A 14,798-nucleotide genomic window follows, 5' to 3' on the forward strand; every position below is an offset into this window, starting at 1 on the left:
GACATTAGCATCCTACGGTCATCAAATTAACAAAAAAGATTCCTTGACTTCAAGGCTCAAGGGGTGATTGAGAGAAAAATGCAATTTCGGGAGGTGAATTACTCCTTTAATCCCTATATGCTTAATTGTGTGACAAATACTCAATCTTGAGAAATGTGCAAAATAGGGATGCCTGAGTTTAGTTGAAAACCGGTTGCCCATGAGATAATCCCATGCAATGATTTATTCCAGGATGTATATTCTAACCCAGTGTTGCTGGACATGGATGGGAAGTTAATCATCTCCATCAAGAGCCAGAGTGAAGCTGGTGGGAGAGACCAATTGCCACTGTTAGAGGGGAAAGTCAGCGCCCTCAAAGTCAACCTTCTGCGGGGGAAGGCGTACTTGCAGGCATGAGAAACCACTCAAAGAAAGCTGCATAGTGTTCTTGGGCGTGAATCAAAACACCATCCCACTTCCAACAATGGACCAAGGGCGGAGCGCTTGTTTTCGGTGGAGATGACGGAGGCGCGCCGTCTCAGGCGACCATGAGCCAATCACAAGCTTCCACTGCTGGAAGTGGGATGGTGTTTTGATACACACTGTTCTTGGCTGTAGACGATGGATACTCTCTTGGATTTGTTTTGCTTGTTTAAATTCACCATCATGTTCATGTCTCTGTCATCTGTGCAGCGTCTGAGCATTATGCCAGATAGCCCTGGTGTAGATGGCCAGGGGTACATCCTGCACTTTAAACCGGAAATCAAAGGCTTTGCCAAGCCGCTGGCCGCTTACGAGCTCAAGTTTCGATTTTACAACGGTACGACGACACCTTTTTGGAATATCATTACTCGATCGTTCTGTTTTCTGAAATGTTAACGTATTTGTAGACATGAAAGCTGTAGTTGTCATAGTTTAACCCTGGGGGGAGGGGAGGGGGGGGTAATTGTCAAACATTTCAGCGTGACAGTTAGTCACTCTTGGTTAGATTTCGATCAGATGAATGGCACATAATGCTGAAGCACTTTGAAAACGGAACAAGCATGCATTCAGTTTTGTTGATTCACTAGCTTGGCAAGTAGTGCTACTTAAAATATAGTTTTGGAATTGCCACTAATTAACTCAAGTAAAATGAGCTGCACATGCGTTTGTCTTCTCCAGACGCAGACAGCCAAAGGCAGATGGCAGAATTGTCCAAAAAAAGGGATGAGCTCCATAAAGCTGTCTCTGTTTACAAAGAGACGTTCAATACCTATAATGATCTCTTCAAATTACTCACCAGTAAGTTTTACCTTTTTTATTGTTTTGCTTCTGTTTAATTGTGAGTGTTGGATTACTAGAGAAACGTGATTGACTGCTTCATACTTTTATCCAGCTGCTCTCCAAGATGCAGTCAATAAGGAGGCATGTCTGAGAACGGCACTTAGCAGAGAAGTGGATGTGACACGACTAAAAACCGTAAGCTTTTCATGAGACCGTCCCCATATCATTCTACATCTATAGAAAATAAGTTGTTTATACACTGTAATGTTATGTATTGAGTGACCACACTATTCATAATTCATTGTGCATGGTGTTAAAACAGGTGGAGAATAACCTTGTCGAAGATGGATTGGATGAATTTGAATATGTAGAATATTTAGACCACTTATGTTGATTTTAAGTAAAGTAAATACATAATAATAATCAAATAAGATTCCCTCACAAAGCGAGTCACATGCTCATGGCATTGTAATATACTATGCAGCAGACAATTGGACTCGAGTCATGATGACTCGACTTGACTTGACTTGGGAGTCATATTTTGACGACTTGGACTTGACTCGGACATAAGGACAAAAACTTGAGACTTGACTTGACTTGGAAGACAATGACTCGCGACTCGACTCGACTTGAGACACGCTGACTCGGACGACTTGCCGCTACGCCACTCACCAAAGCAGTCGTGAACGGCCACGCTAGGTTCACACTTTTATTGATTGATTGATTGATTGGAGACAGGCATGTAAGCAAGAGCACAAGCACGGAAACAGCCAAACTGCAATGATCAGACTGGGCAGTGGGCACCAGACACACACACAGCACAAATGGCTACTGCTGCCCCAGAGCCCTCCACTGCTGGTGGTTCTGCAGCCACTGCAGTTCCAAAAGTAGTGCAGTTTGCATACAAAAACTACCACACAGATGGTAAACAGAGGAACGCGCAATGCAAAATATGCAACAGTAAAATCAAAGACAAAGAGGGAACAACGTCTAACTTCATCCGCCACAAGTGAAACCAAACATACGAAGATAACATTAGAACTAAGTGTGTGTGCGCGTGTGCATGTGTGTGTTGGTGATTTACTGTCGGTCGATCGTGTTTTGAACATTAATAAGACAACGATTTCACTCACCAGTGTCACGAACGTTGATCTGTGACTGCATTAATAATATCCATTCATGGTAGCAAGTAGTAAGCCTCCGTCTTCCAAGTTCCACCACTTTCTCACTTTTCATAACATACATCCAGTCCTCAGCAGGGTTAAGAACTCCCACGCAAAAGCTTTATTCCTTCTCATTTAGCCCCCGACAAGTTTTGCTCCAGCTATATAGTTGAATTTAGTCCACTCACTGTTATTCTCCAGTTAGTCGCTGGAGCGTGTCGCTGTTACTACATGTCATCTTTTCGACACCCGACTCTATGGTCGAAATAATGTCCGTTCGTAAAAGTGAGATCCTTTTGGGACCAGCAGGACCCCATGCCAGCAAAACAATAGCACGTGGAGTAGGCAGCTAAATTTGTGCCTGATGAGAAATGACATTAAAATATACTGTAGTACTAGTAATAGCCTACAAAACAAAGCATGCACGTTAAGATTATTGTGTTTGTTTTTGTTTTTAAAGCAATAGGCCTGTAGCAATTTTGTAGTATAGCTTTTTTTAATTACATTTTTTTCAGAGCATATAAAGCTCACAATAAAGCTTGCAATTTAAATGTTGCAAAAATGTTGCAAAAATGTTGAAAATAAACATTTGTGTCAAACATGCCACTTCTTTAATGGAATGTAGCCTTTGCCATCTACCTAGGTTCTAAATGATCAGACATGTAATGTATACTGGTTTAATTCATGCAGTGTTGCAGACTAATCTACATGGTATTTTTTGACATTTACTTTAGGAAGAAAGGCTTCGCTCTTCAAGATATAAACCTGAGATATAACCTGTGACTCGACTTGAAAAGCTTGTGACTTGACTCGACTTGACAACTTGGTGACTCGACTCGACTCGAGGCGACTTGACTCGACGCGACTTGAAATGACAACCTTGTGACTCGACTCGACTTGACTTGACAACCTTGTGACTCGACTTGACTTGACTTGCCCACAACAGAACAACTTGAGACTTGCTTGAGACTTGGACCAAATGACTTGTGACTCGACTTTGACTCGGATCAGAGGGACTTGTACAATTGTCTGCTATGCAGTAACTGTTGTCAGTGGGTACTATGCCATCAGTACCCGTTGTAAGTACCTTTCAAGTTGTCATTCAAGGGTGATGCCTGTCATTTGTGTCACATCAATTGGGAACCCTTTCTGTAGGTTTCAGATGTAGAGCGTTTGAGGCAGCAGAAGGAAGCTGAATCTGCAGGGATTGTCAGTCGGCGCAGGAGAGAGTGCAAAATCCCTGATCCTTATCGCCTCTGCCCGGATGTACTTGGAAAGGTAAAGACAGTGCCAGTGTACAGAACATAATGCTCCTTGTGAGTGCTTGCTCAGAGTGGGCCAAATGGCCAAATGCATATACATTTTGGGGTGCCTTGATGTGAAAATGTATGATAACCACTGCTTTTAACTGGTTGCTTTGGTTCATGCAGGTTGGCTATCTGGCTCTGGTGGAGGATGAGGCTGCTGCCGCCGTCATCTCCTGGAACCTCGCCGGTGACATTGATTGTGTCATCACCAAGACAACGGCGGCCGCACAGAAGATCCACGCTGACTCCCAGGGCAGGCAGGAGGTCCTGCCCCTGGACAGTGTGTATAATCACCCCGGCAGCCGGTAAACGGCTTTGAGCTTCTTAACTCATTCGCTGCTTTTTTAACACATGGCCTGCCAAAAACGTATTATATACATTTTACTAATATACGAGACCAGTGTGTTCACTGCTCTTTGGGCTGCCTGTGGCTGCAGTGAACTGCTGAACATAGGCATTAGATCATGTGGTCAGCTTTCTGCAGACCCCCATGAGTATTTCTTCAAAATGGCTGCCATCCATGTGCTGTTTATGTTTGTGTGTGTTAATCTTGAAATGGATTTTTACTGGGGTTGATTATATTTTTCTGCCAACTGCAAGGGGACCATGGACATCTTCTGAGAGCTTTTTTTCTTTTTCTTTTCTTTAGCTGCCAATTATAAGGTAATTTAATCAATTTAATAAAACTGATTAAACAATATTTATAGAACCCCTCTGGCAGGCAATGGAGATTTTTGGGGAAAAGCGGCTTTCCTACCTTTTTTTCCCCCTACCTTTTACCCCTCGGACAGATCCTTCGCCACGACTATCACCGTAGCCACCCACTCCACCCTCAACAACTGCCTTGCAGACATAAAAACCTGGATGCAAAAGAACTTTATAAAACTCAACTGCAATAAATCTGAAATCATCATCGGCCCCGATGAAATCATCTTCCCATTACCGACGGTATTGTGGTAATTACCGCCAAAATGTAAGACAAAATAACATTCCTATCGTCGGCCGAAAATTTGCAGCTCCACAGTCCTATAAGCCCGAGTTATACTTCTCCGTACAGCGCAGCACGTCTCACTTTGAAACTAGCAGATCCAGAAGCTCGCAACACGTCGCCTGCACGACACATTTTAAGCTTGTAGATCTGTGCAGTGTCGGGTTACTATAGTAACGTGACTGGGGCTTCTCAGACACTTTACGCTCACAAGCTGTGAACAAACCAGATGAGACGGGTAGTGATTGTGTATTCTGTTAACTCACGTCTCAAATCACATTGAGTGGTGATATAAACATATTGTAGACTTTTTCTATATTGTAGAAGGTTTAGTTAACAGACTTGAGTTGACAGAAAAGGTTGTAAGACCGCGGCACTAGCCTGCAAATGCAGTCAGCGACAGTTTTGGGGAAAAGGTACTAAAATGTTTTACTTGAGTAAAAGTAGCAATACCACAAAATATAAATCCTCTCTTAGAAGTAAAAGGTGTCGCGGTTCGACCCGTTGTGAGCTTGTAGATCGACCGTGTAGTGGAGTAGAAGTAGAAGTAAAATTATTTACAACTGGAAATACTCCAGTAAAATTGTGTCTTTTGAATCCTTCTAATGTTTTTTGAAAAACCTATGTTTCTATGTCAGCAATCTGGCGAGCCATCGTCAAAGAAAAGGTCCTTTTCAGTTAAATGGAGCTCAATTAGTCTGTTCTTGAGAGACTACTATGTCAGTGGTTCTCAAACCTTTTCATGTGAAAGACCCCCAAAATGATATTTATTTGGCCACGGACCCCCATCTCTAGCAAAATTTGAGTTACAAACGTTCGCTTTGAAAACGCATATATTCAAAGATTTGCACACATTTTCACGACTTTTTCAAAAATAGCAGTGCCGCGCTGCGAGCTTGTATATCTGCTATTTTTCACTGGTTAAAGCATTCAATAATCCTAGGCCTAAATGGGTTAAGACGTCCAGGAACGTCTTAGCCTTTCACCGTTTTAAACAATACCCAGCGCTCTATTGTGGGCAGGAGTGATGAAAAGACTGTTTCCCATGATTCATCGCAAAATGATGTAGTCAGCAACTCAGCATATCCTATCGTTTATTCACTTGTGTTCATCATGACGGCAGAACAATGGATATATCTCCGATTCTTTTCCTAGATCGTGCATTTGGTCAAAACGGCCCGTTTACTATGGACCACAGAAAGCCTCTAAGCAAACTCAAACAAAGCTGATTCAGACTGTATAGAACATAACCAGGGTTTCTTCACAATAAAAAATGTCACTCATTTTGAAAATTGACTATTATGCAAAATAATTATGATTATCTGAAGTAATTACGATCAGGCGATTATGTAATAATTGTGACAGGCCTGTGCATAATACTATGATTCTTTTTTCTTTTTCTTTTTTGCAGATCTTTGCCACACGTGAGAAACGGACGCACGTTATTTAATCCCTGTGGGAACCCTATGTTTGTCAAGGACCTCCTGATATACAGCCCAGAGCATAAGGATTACTGTGAAAAGCGTGAGTTATTTTAACAATCGTTGTTGTCGGGCAGAAACCGCTTAGCTGCGTGTTTTAACTTTTTGTGTTTTTTCGGGAATCAACCATTGATCATGCTGTACTAGTAGTGTACTATGATCTACACGCTCTGAGTTGGTGTCGAAGTGTCCTTGAGCAAGACTCTGAAAACCTAATATCTCCCGATGTGCAGGTTGGTGCCTTGCTTGGTTGGTTGGTTTCCTCCGCCATCGGTGTATAAATGTGTGTGAATTTAATGCACAATCTATGTAAAGCGCTTTGGATAAAAGCGCTATATAATTGCACTATTTACCATTTGTATTTTCAGACATTTAACCATTTAAAACCAATGAGTACTATGCGTAATCAGACTGTAAAGCAATCCATAACTTTCTTTTGAACAATACTACCTCACAGGGGGGGCAATTGCACTCCTTGTACACTGTTTTGGAAATTGGACCTGTGCCAGCCAGTGGAACTCTAAAATATAATTTGATGTAATAGTCTTGTTTGTGCAGTTGGAAAGTATTACATACAGTGTTTTTTATTATTATTATTATTATTTGTGTTCTTAGTGCATGAAAGTAAGTTCATTATTTAGGCTGATGTCATAGTTTGAATTCATCCTCTTCCTTTGTTATGCCTCACACATACAACAGTGGTTCTCAATTCAATTGAAAGGAGCTTTACTGGCATGAGAAAACATACTTTTACATTTTCAAAGCAACAAGCAAGTGTCAAAATATTATAAAAATGGGAAATGTATCTATCTATCTATCTATATATGTGTCCCAGCACCCCCAGCAGCTAGTCATCTCGGGGACTGTCATTATTCCCTGTAGCCAAAATGATTTTTTTTTTTTTTTTTGCTCTTTTTTTTTAATGCCACAACAGCATCTCATAATATCTAGGCTACATTTCACTTAAACGCCAGAGCTTAACTCTGCATGTAAATAAGACTTTTTTTAATTAATGTGAGAGATCGGTACATAATTATGTTAGTCCTCCCAGTTTATATTAGCTAAAATGCTAACTAGCCAGCCTTTGTTAGCAGTTTGTAGCCAAATGCGGTAATATCGGGACTCCATTACTTAGCGAAGCAACCCACAGTATTTATCCCATTAATTTAATGCCACGTGTGTTCCAAATGAACAATTATTAACCACGTAATGTATGATTTTGTGTATTATTATTTATTATTCTTCCGCCGTTCTTCCGCTGTTTCTTCTTCTACGCTGGTGAAATGATCCGTTCCTGCCTGGAGGCGTCTGTGACGTATGCGTTTGTCTTCTGTGAAGCTCCGGTGCGGAAGCTTCCTTTGTCACTGAGTTAGCTTAGCATTGAATAGATCAGTGTCGTCCTAAACTATCTAATTCTAACGTTCAGGGTGTTTGTTTTTTTGGACAATAAATTGACAGCCAAGGAAACATGGATGGAATGCAATCGTTCACTCGCCGTCGGAAAGTTGACTTTAGAGTAGACTATTCTGGTTGACTGGCTATGAGTGGCTAACGGCTAACGCTAGCTAGCGTTAGCTAGCGCTAGCTGCAGCGCTAGCTGCAGGCTATAAACAAATAAAACGTGACCCAACTCTATTGTTGCTCTCTTCTACAAGCTCACAACGCGAGGCGGTTAAGCCTGTAGATTGTGTTTTATTATCAGGTCAAATAATCCTTCTGACTGAAGTTACACAAACACTGATTATGCTACATTTAGCACAGTTAGCCCTGTTGCACACGTAATAAGTTCACTTCAACCTCGTGTTGAGCAGTTAATCCTATTTGCTACGTACGTCTACAAAAACCTTCATATTTCAAAGATAACGTGCTTACTGAAGTCTCACAGATGTCACAGTATGGTACGCTCAAGCAGAATTACCCGTATCTTTCGTATTGTTTAATAAACTGCATTTTAATCCGATCAGATGCCATTTTCTGTTGTTTTTCAGCCATGCGACCCCATCGGTTGCGAGGTGTACTGCACTTAGATACATTAATACCTTTTTAAGGAAACGACGACCGATCGGATTAAAATGCTCCTCATTAAATAATACGATCATTACGGGACATTCTGCTGGAGCGTACCCTATGGTGACATCTGTGAGCCTTCACTAAGCAATTTATCTTTGTAATCTGACCGTTTGTGTAGACGTATGTAGCAAATTGGTTAAACTGCTTCACGGTTGGCGCACTGTAGCGTCTTTACATTTAGCCCAATAATGCTTGAGATGCTGTTGTGGCATTATCTTTTTAGAGAGCAATAACTAAAGTTTAAAACATACATAAACCACTTTAGCCCTATGTTATACCAAGGCTATTTGAAAATAGACGATCTACAAGCTCACAACGCATTGCGGTGCGACGCGTTGTGAGCTTGTAGATCTGCTATTTTCAAACATTTTGTACTTTTACTTTTGGTACTTTAAGTACATTTGGATACCAATACTTTTGTACTTTTACTTAAGTACATTTTTTATTCTGGACTTTTACTTGTAACAGAGTGATTCTACATTGCAGAATTGATACTTTACTTTATTATAAAATGTTGGTACTTTTTCCACCACTGTGTAAACGTTTGTGTTCTCATGCCAATAAAGCTTCTTTGAATTGAAGATTGAATTGAAGATTGCTCCCCATGTGGCGGAGTCAGGTCATTGCAGGTTAGAAATTTATTTAAAACTTGAATATCTCAAAAGTACTATTTCAGCATGGCATCATTCTATAAGCCATATCTTCAAAACTGTTGGGTCAATCTCCACAACCAATATATCATTTTGTAGCTATGATCCCCAGCTTTCAAATGAAATGAAAAAATGAAAATGAAAAAAATTGCAATGACTGGCTCCTGGGGAGATTGGGACACATATATATATATATATATATATATATATATATATCAGGTCACACTTGTTTTCTTTAGCATTACAAAGAATAAAAAAAGAAAGACTCACCCAGATGGCACCCATTATTTTATGGAACTGAAAAAATCTAAGCTGTTCTACCGCCACATTATAGGCGAGATGTCAGCTGTAGCAGCATACAATAAGAGACTATTGTTTTCACCTCAATGAATATTGTAATCTATGACCACATTCACACATGTCACATGCCTTTGGTTCCACAGAATCAAAGGTTTCATAGTCATGATTCACCAGGATCCTGAATGGCTTGATTCTACGCTTAATATAATTGATATAAATATTTTTGTAACTATATGGGAAAAATGGATGGCACCAGTAAAACATGCCACTGCTATGCCCTATCCAAAACGAAACAGCATGCTGTGAAATGAAAGATTGAATTCATTAATTATGTCTCTTCAGTGTTCAAAAGCCTTTTGGGGGATACCCTTCTGATGGATGACTTGCATTCTGCCAACGAGTACAGAAAGACTGTGAGTAGCGAAGCTTCTTGTTGTTGAGTTTATTTTTTCACAGTGGTAGAACATAATTGGAAAAAAATGAAAAATGATGTTACAAACAGAAAAATAAAAGAAGAAATAATAATAATTCACAATAGAATCGTGTTATACAAATTGTAATGCCTCAACTCTTAGTGCTTGTCAGGGTGTTAAAATGATTTTTGTGGGCGTTGCAGCCCCTAAAAGGTTGAGAACCATTGCCCTAGAGGGCGCTATCCCCTGGGTGACAGTGTTATTTTTTGTATTGGAATTCCCAAAGGCAAACTTTTGACCGCTTCATGCAAGATCTGTGTTCCAGAAATATGCCCTATGATTTTACTCTTATGGATGATATGAAGCATCAACTGACAGTGGAAAAAGTACTAATTAAACATTTACTTGACGGAATCTTCAGGGTGATTTGTTTATTCACCTGAAAGATTTCCCATCTTTCTCTCTAATGTTGTGTTGCTTCCAGGTGGTACAGATGAAAATGCCTTGTCCCACCATCCTGACCAGGGACGGTCAGAGGATCAATGCCAGGGGCAAGTTCGGGGGCGGGAGGAACCAAGCGCCCTCTATCGATAGATTAGGCGCCCGTGTGTTTGGGGCGCCCATCCCACAGCAATACTTTGACATCATGGGGAAAATAGGTAGGGCAGTTATACTGTAGTTCTTTTTATATTATTATTGTCTCCACCAGACGAAGGCATGGGGGAGAGTACGTTTTCGCCCCTGGCCGTCTGTTCACATTGGCCTGTTATAGCGCCACTAGCAGGTCAACTTTAGCGAAACAATTTTTTTTTAACACAATGCCACAAATCATGCATGCGTCCGATTGCCATGAAAGGTCTAAGATTGGTGAAGAACACATGCCACCCTTTTTACGCACATTATAGCGCCACCATGACGCCTGTCCTGGTGGAGACCTGTGTTCAGAAGAGCACTGCTTCTAGTTATTAAGTTCTTTGTTGTTGTGGTTTTCTTTCTAGATGCTCCTAGGGATGGGACTATATGAAAAGTTCATGTCACGATTATTGTGCCCAGTTACATCCCGCCACTCCGACATGTCTGCTTTCCGACATGTCTCCATTCCGACACTAACCCTATCTCTAACCCTAACCCTAAACTTAACCCCTATGGGAGTGTCGCCACTCCGACAATTAGAAGTCAATTTCGGAGTGGCGACATGTCGGAATGGAGAGAGACTCCCATTGTGCCCAAAGAAATTGTGCCCAAGATATTATCACGATAATCAAAATATCCCCAACATCCATTATAATGTCATGGGGCGGAACATTTGCCAAAAAATAGCAGATATACAAGTTCACTGCATGTCATGAGCTTGTAGATCGGCTATTTTTTGGCAAAGAAATGTTGTAGAGAATGGAAAAAAAGACGTATCAAGTACGTTCCAGGTCCATTTGACCAATTATAGAGGGTTTAAATGCGGATATGCAGCTCTGCAAATAAAAGGTGAATTGATCCCAGTGCATGACGGAGGATAGTTTCACGATAAGTCTTAATATCCACGATACTATTATTGTGTTTTTTATCACGATGAACGATAATGACAATTATCGTCCCATCCCCAGATGCTCTGCAACAGTTCCAAATTGCCATGCAGAAGAGGGAAGAGGCAGAGGCGGAACACACCCAACACGTCCGATCCCAGAGAGAGCCCGAAATGATTAAAAAAAAGCAGGAGATGGAGGAGAAGATCAGGCAGCTGGAGGAGGTGGACAGAATGCTTGGTATGTGTTGTAGCAGCACTTGGAGAGCATGAAAACACTCCCCAACCTTTTCAGGATTAGGGTCACATGGGGACCTGTGGTGGAAAAAGTACTCATATATTTTACTTATAGTAGGACTGTCATCTAAAGGGGTACTGTCACTTTAAAAAGTAATCTTAAAATATTAGTTAACTCATTGAGTGCCAATCCCAAACTAGTTCGGCTTTATTATCGCATCCCAGAGTGCCGATCCCGAACTAGTTCGGCTTTTTAATAAAAAAAACAAAAAAAAAGATTTTTTTTTTCAAAAAAATGTTTTTTGTCCTCTGTTTACAGAGGACGATATTTGCTGATATTTACCATCCACTCCAATGCAATCCAGGATCTTTAGAGCTCATTTTCTCTGTTTCTTCTCCCATGCATTAGGTGTGCAAGGTTTAATCATGGCTAAGTTGACGAAAATCTAAATCTAAAATGCTTGGTAGCCAATAGCTAACTTCAAGCTAACTTCATTCTCTTCCTGTACATGCACAAAGGAAAGTGTTCTGGCAAGTCATGGCTCCAGGGCTTGGGCATGCATTACCAGCATATCTCCATTATTCTCTGGTCACTGGGCGCCCTCTAGTGGTGATAGGCTGGCATTAAATGAGTTAATATGTTTATGATGTCAATGTGAGAATGCGCAATTATAAGCCAATCAAATTAATTGACTGTACTTGGACAACTTACTGTAGTTGGAGGGCGAGGGGCAGATTACACTGTGACATGAGTTTCAGACTATTTCAGACCGTTTTCAGAGAGACCACGTGACCTACTGTATTTTCGGGGTGTGTCAGCGGGCCTTTAAGTAAAAGTATCAATACTACACTATAGAAGTACTCCATAGTCCAGAATTCAAAATGCACTTGAGTAAATGTATGAAAGTGTTGTCATCAAAATGTATTTAAAGTACCAAAAGTAAAAGTACTAAAATGTTTGAAAATAGCCTATGTATAAAATAGGGCTGAAGTAATTTATATCTGCAAAGTAACTACTAACTAAAAGTTTGAAATAATCATAGTGGATAGAGTAAAAGTACAATATTTTCCTCAAAGATGTAGTTGGAGTATAAGTAAAAGTATTGAAATTTGTAAATGTTATTTTAATGATCAAGCGATTGTGTTTCGGTTTGAATCAATGGAACTAAGGCCTGTCCATACTGTACCCTCTCCGAAACCGAACTTTTCGTCAGAAAGGTCCGGTTCAACTACAAAATGACGTCACTCGGAACTTCTGAAAACCATTACCCCGAATTAAAAGCTGCATGTCGGTTGTCGGATCTCTCTGACAAAAAGTTCAGTTTCGGAGTTTCGGAGAGAGTATGGACTGGGCTGGCCTTAAGTGACAACGTGCAGTAACTACGCTTTTGAACACATCGACTTTGTGTATCCCAAAGGTCAAATTAGCCTTTGTGATTTTTGGGGGATAAACAATTACCTCAAGAACAGATAAACAATTAGCGTAATATCACTTATACTGTATGCCGATATCTAATTCGGCTGACCAGTTGAAACAGTTTGAAACGCATTTATCAGTTGACTTTGTAGGGCAGACAGAGTATACGTTAGGTTCCTATGTATACAGTAGGTATCACAATGAAAACTAAAATGTTCAAGGTTTCAAAGAAAAAGAAAATAGAGTTAGTGACACTTTTTACATGTTTTAAATGGTAATGCTTATATTATCATTAGAAAGTATAAAACTCAATTATTTAGGCCCTCCTGCTAATTTTCAGCTAATTGATATACTGACTCTGATGCACATTTAAATAGTTTAGGACTTCCATTCGGACTTCTAAGCAACATGATGTTGCCATGCACTATATGTGATTTAAATGACAAGATACTGATTTAACCATGCTTCTTGCTCAGGTTTTTTGTGCTCATGTTGTTTTCCATTCTTTGCTTCTAATTCTTTTCTTTTGCTCCTTGAGCTGCAAACGTGAAAGCCTGCATAAACCTCACATTACCAGTAATTGTGTTGTGACAATAGATTTGATTGATTGATTGAAAATGTGCTTGGCTAAAAGCTCTGTGCTCTCCTTTCAGCCAGTGCCGGTCGAACATCTGTGAAGCGGAGGGCCTTGGAGGACCCACGCAACCTCGCAAAGAGACAGCGGCCTTCATCTTAAAGGACGATTTCACGCATTTTCGTTATTGAATTGGTCCTCACTAATGCTCATGATAATTTGTTTTTGACAGTGACAGCATTGTTAGGCTTTTTTCTTTCTTTTTTCTTTTCCGAACAATATTTTAAAAAAGTTTGTTTTTGTATTAACCATTTTATTTATTTATTCCAATAGCACCCTAACTTTCCAGGAATAGAAAGCACTTTCTATTAGCTTGGATTCCCCCATCGATGATGTCACTTTCAGAACTTTCCACAGTCATCCTCTGAGACACAGAGTAGACAAATATTTTACCATATCAGCATTAGTTAGGACCAATTATATGAAGATGCGTTGACATGGGTGAAGTCATACTTCAAAGGAGTAGTTCATCCAAAAAAGTACTTATTTTCTATCAATTACCCACCCATGAATGAAGCCTTGAATTCATGGATAATAATTTGATGACCAGGTCAGTTAGGAGACTCAATTGACGACACTCAATTGTGTCCTACTGACCACTCAATTGAATCTCCTTCCGAAAGACTCCGCTGGTCCTCGAATTATTGACTCAGGAATGCGACAAAAATAAAAATATCTCCGTGAATTCAATGCTTCATGGGGTGTGTAGTTAATAGAAAACAAGTCTTTTAGGGTGAACTTCTGATTTATTTTTTTAACTACAGCTTTAGGCCTTATTCCCATGGTGTCACGTGATGAAAATAGCCGACCTACAAGCTTGTCTATTTGGATGTAGATTTTCGCCATGAAACAGTTTATTTTTTCGTTAAAAAAAGAAAAGCTGTTAATATTACGCTTGTTTGTTTATCCTTGTTACAAAGACCTCCAGCATGTCATTTTATTTTTTGTATTTTGTGTAATAAGAAATGTTAAGAAACAGTATTTTTTCTATATGGCGAATAAAAACATTTATTCAGTCTTTGTTGGGAGTTTTATTAATATCCGTACTGTGATGTGATCACACAAACTCGTTGAAAAAGCACCCTGTAATTAATGAGCAGCAAGATATATTATTATAAATCATTGTTTTTCAATTATTATATATATATATATATTATAAAAAGAGAAAAAAGAAGCGCTGCAGGGATCAGTATAGGCTCTCAGAGACAGGGGCTCTTTGGTGATACAGGTAGGAATATATGAACAAAAAAGGTTTCAATGAAGTACTGCTAAGTTCCAAGGTATAGACAGCAGACTTACAGAGAAGGAATTTCCAAGGCACTCCGTCGTTGGTGAAAAACCAACGACGGAGTGCCTTGGAAATTCCTTCTCTGTAAG

General features: G+C 40.0%; 1 protein-coding gene across 1 annotated transcript in view; it reads left to right on the forward strand.

The window, feature by feature from the left end:
* Positions 1-14,439, forward strand: part of smchd1 (structural maintenance of chromosomes flexible hinge domain containing 1) — a 62,345-nt gene extending 47,906 nt beyond the window's left edge. Inside the window, exons 37-47 of the mRNA XM_080752378.1 lie at positions 232-390; positions 673-799; positions 1,141-1,260; positions 1,355-1,437; positions 3,561-3,683; positions 3,836-4,017; positions 6,112-6,224; positions 9,544-9,614; positions 10,099-10,273; positions 11,216-11,374; positions 13,441-14,439. Coding sequence (XP_080608504.1) covers positions 232-390; positions 673-799; positions 1,141-1,260; positions 1,355-1,437; positions 3,561-3,683; positions 3,836-4,017; positions 6,112-6,224; positions 9,544-9,614; positions 10,099-10,273; positions 11,216-11,374; positions 13,441-13,523 — 1,395 coding nt within the window. The 3' untranslated portion in view covers positions 13,524-14,439. The remainder of the gene's footprint in view (positions 1-231; positions 391-672; positions 800-1,140; positions 1,261-1,354; positions 1,438-3,560; positions 3,684-3,835; positions 4,018-6,111; positions 6,225-9,543; positions 9,615-10,098; positions 10,274-11,215; positions 11,375-13,440) is intronic.
* The last annotated feature ends 359 nt before the right edge of the window (positions 14,440-14,798 follow it).

Source organism: Nannobrachium achirus, assembly GCF_963921795.1.
Source record: "Nannobrachium achirus genome assembly, chromosome: 21".
In the NCBI taxonomy this organism is placed as follows: Eukaryota; Metazoa; Chordata; class Actinopteri; order Myctophiformes; family Myctophidae; genus Nannobrachium; species Nannobrachium achirus.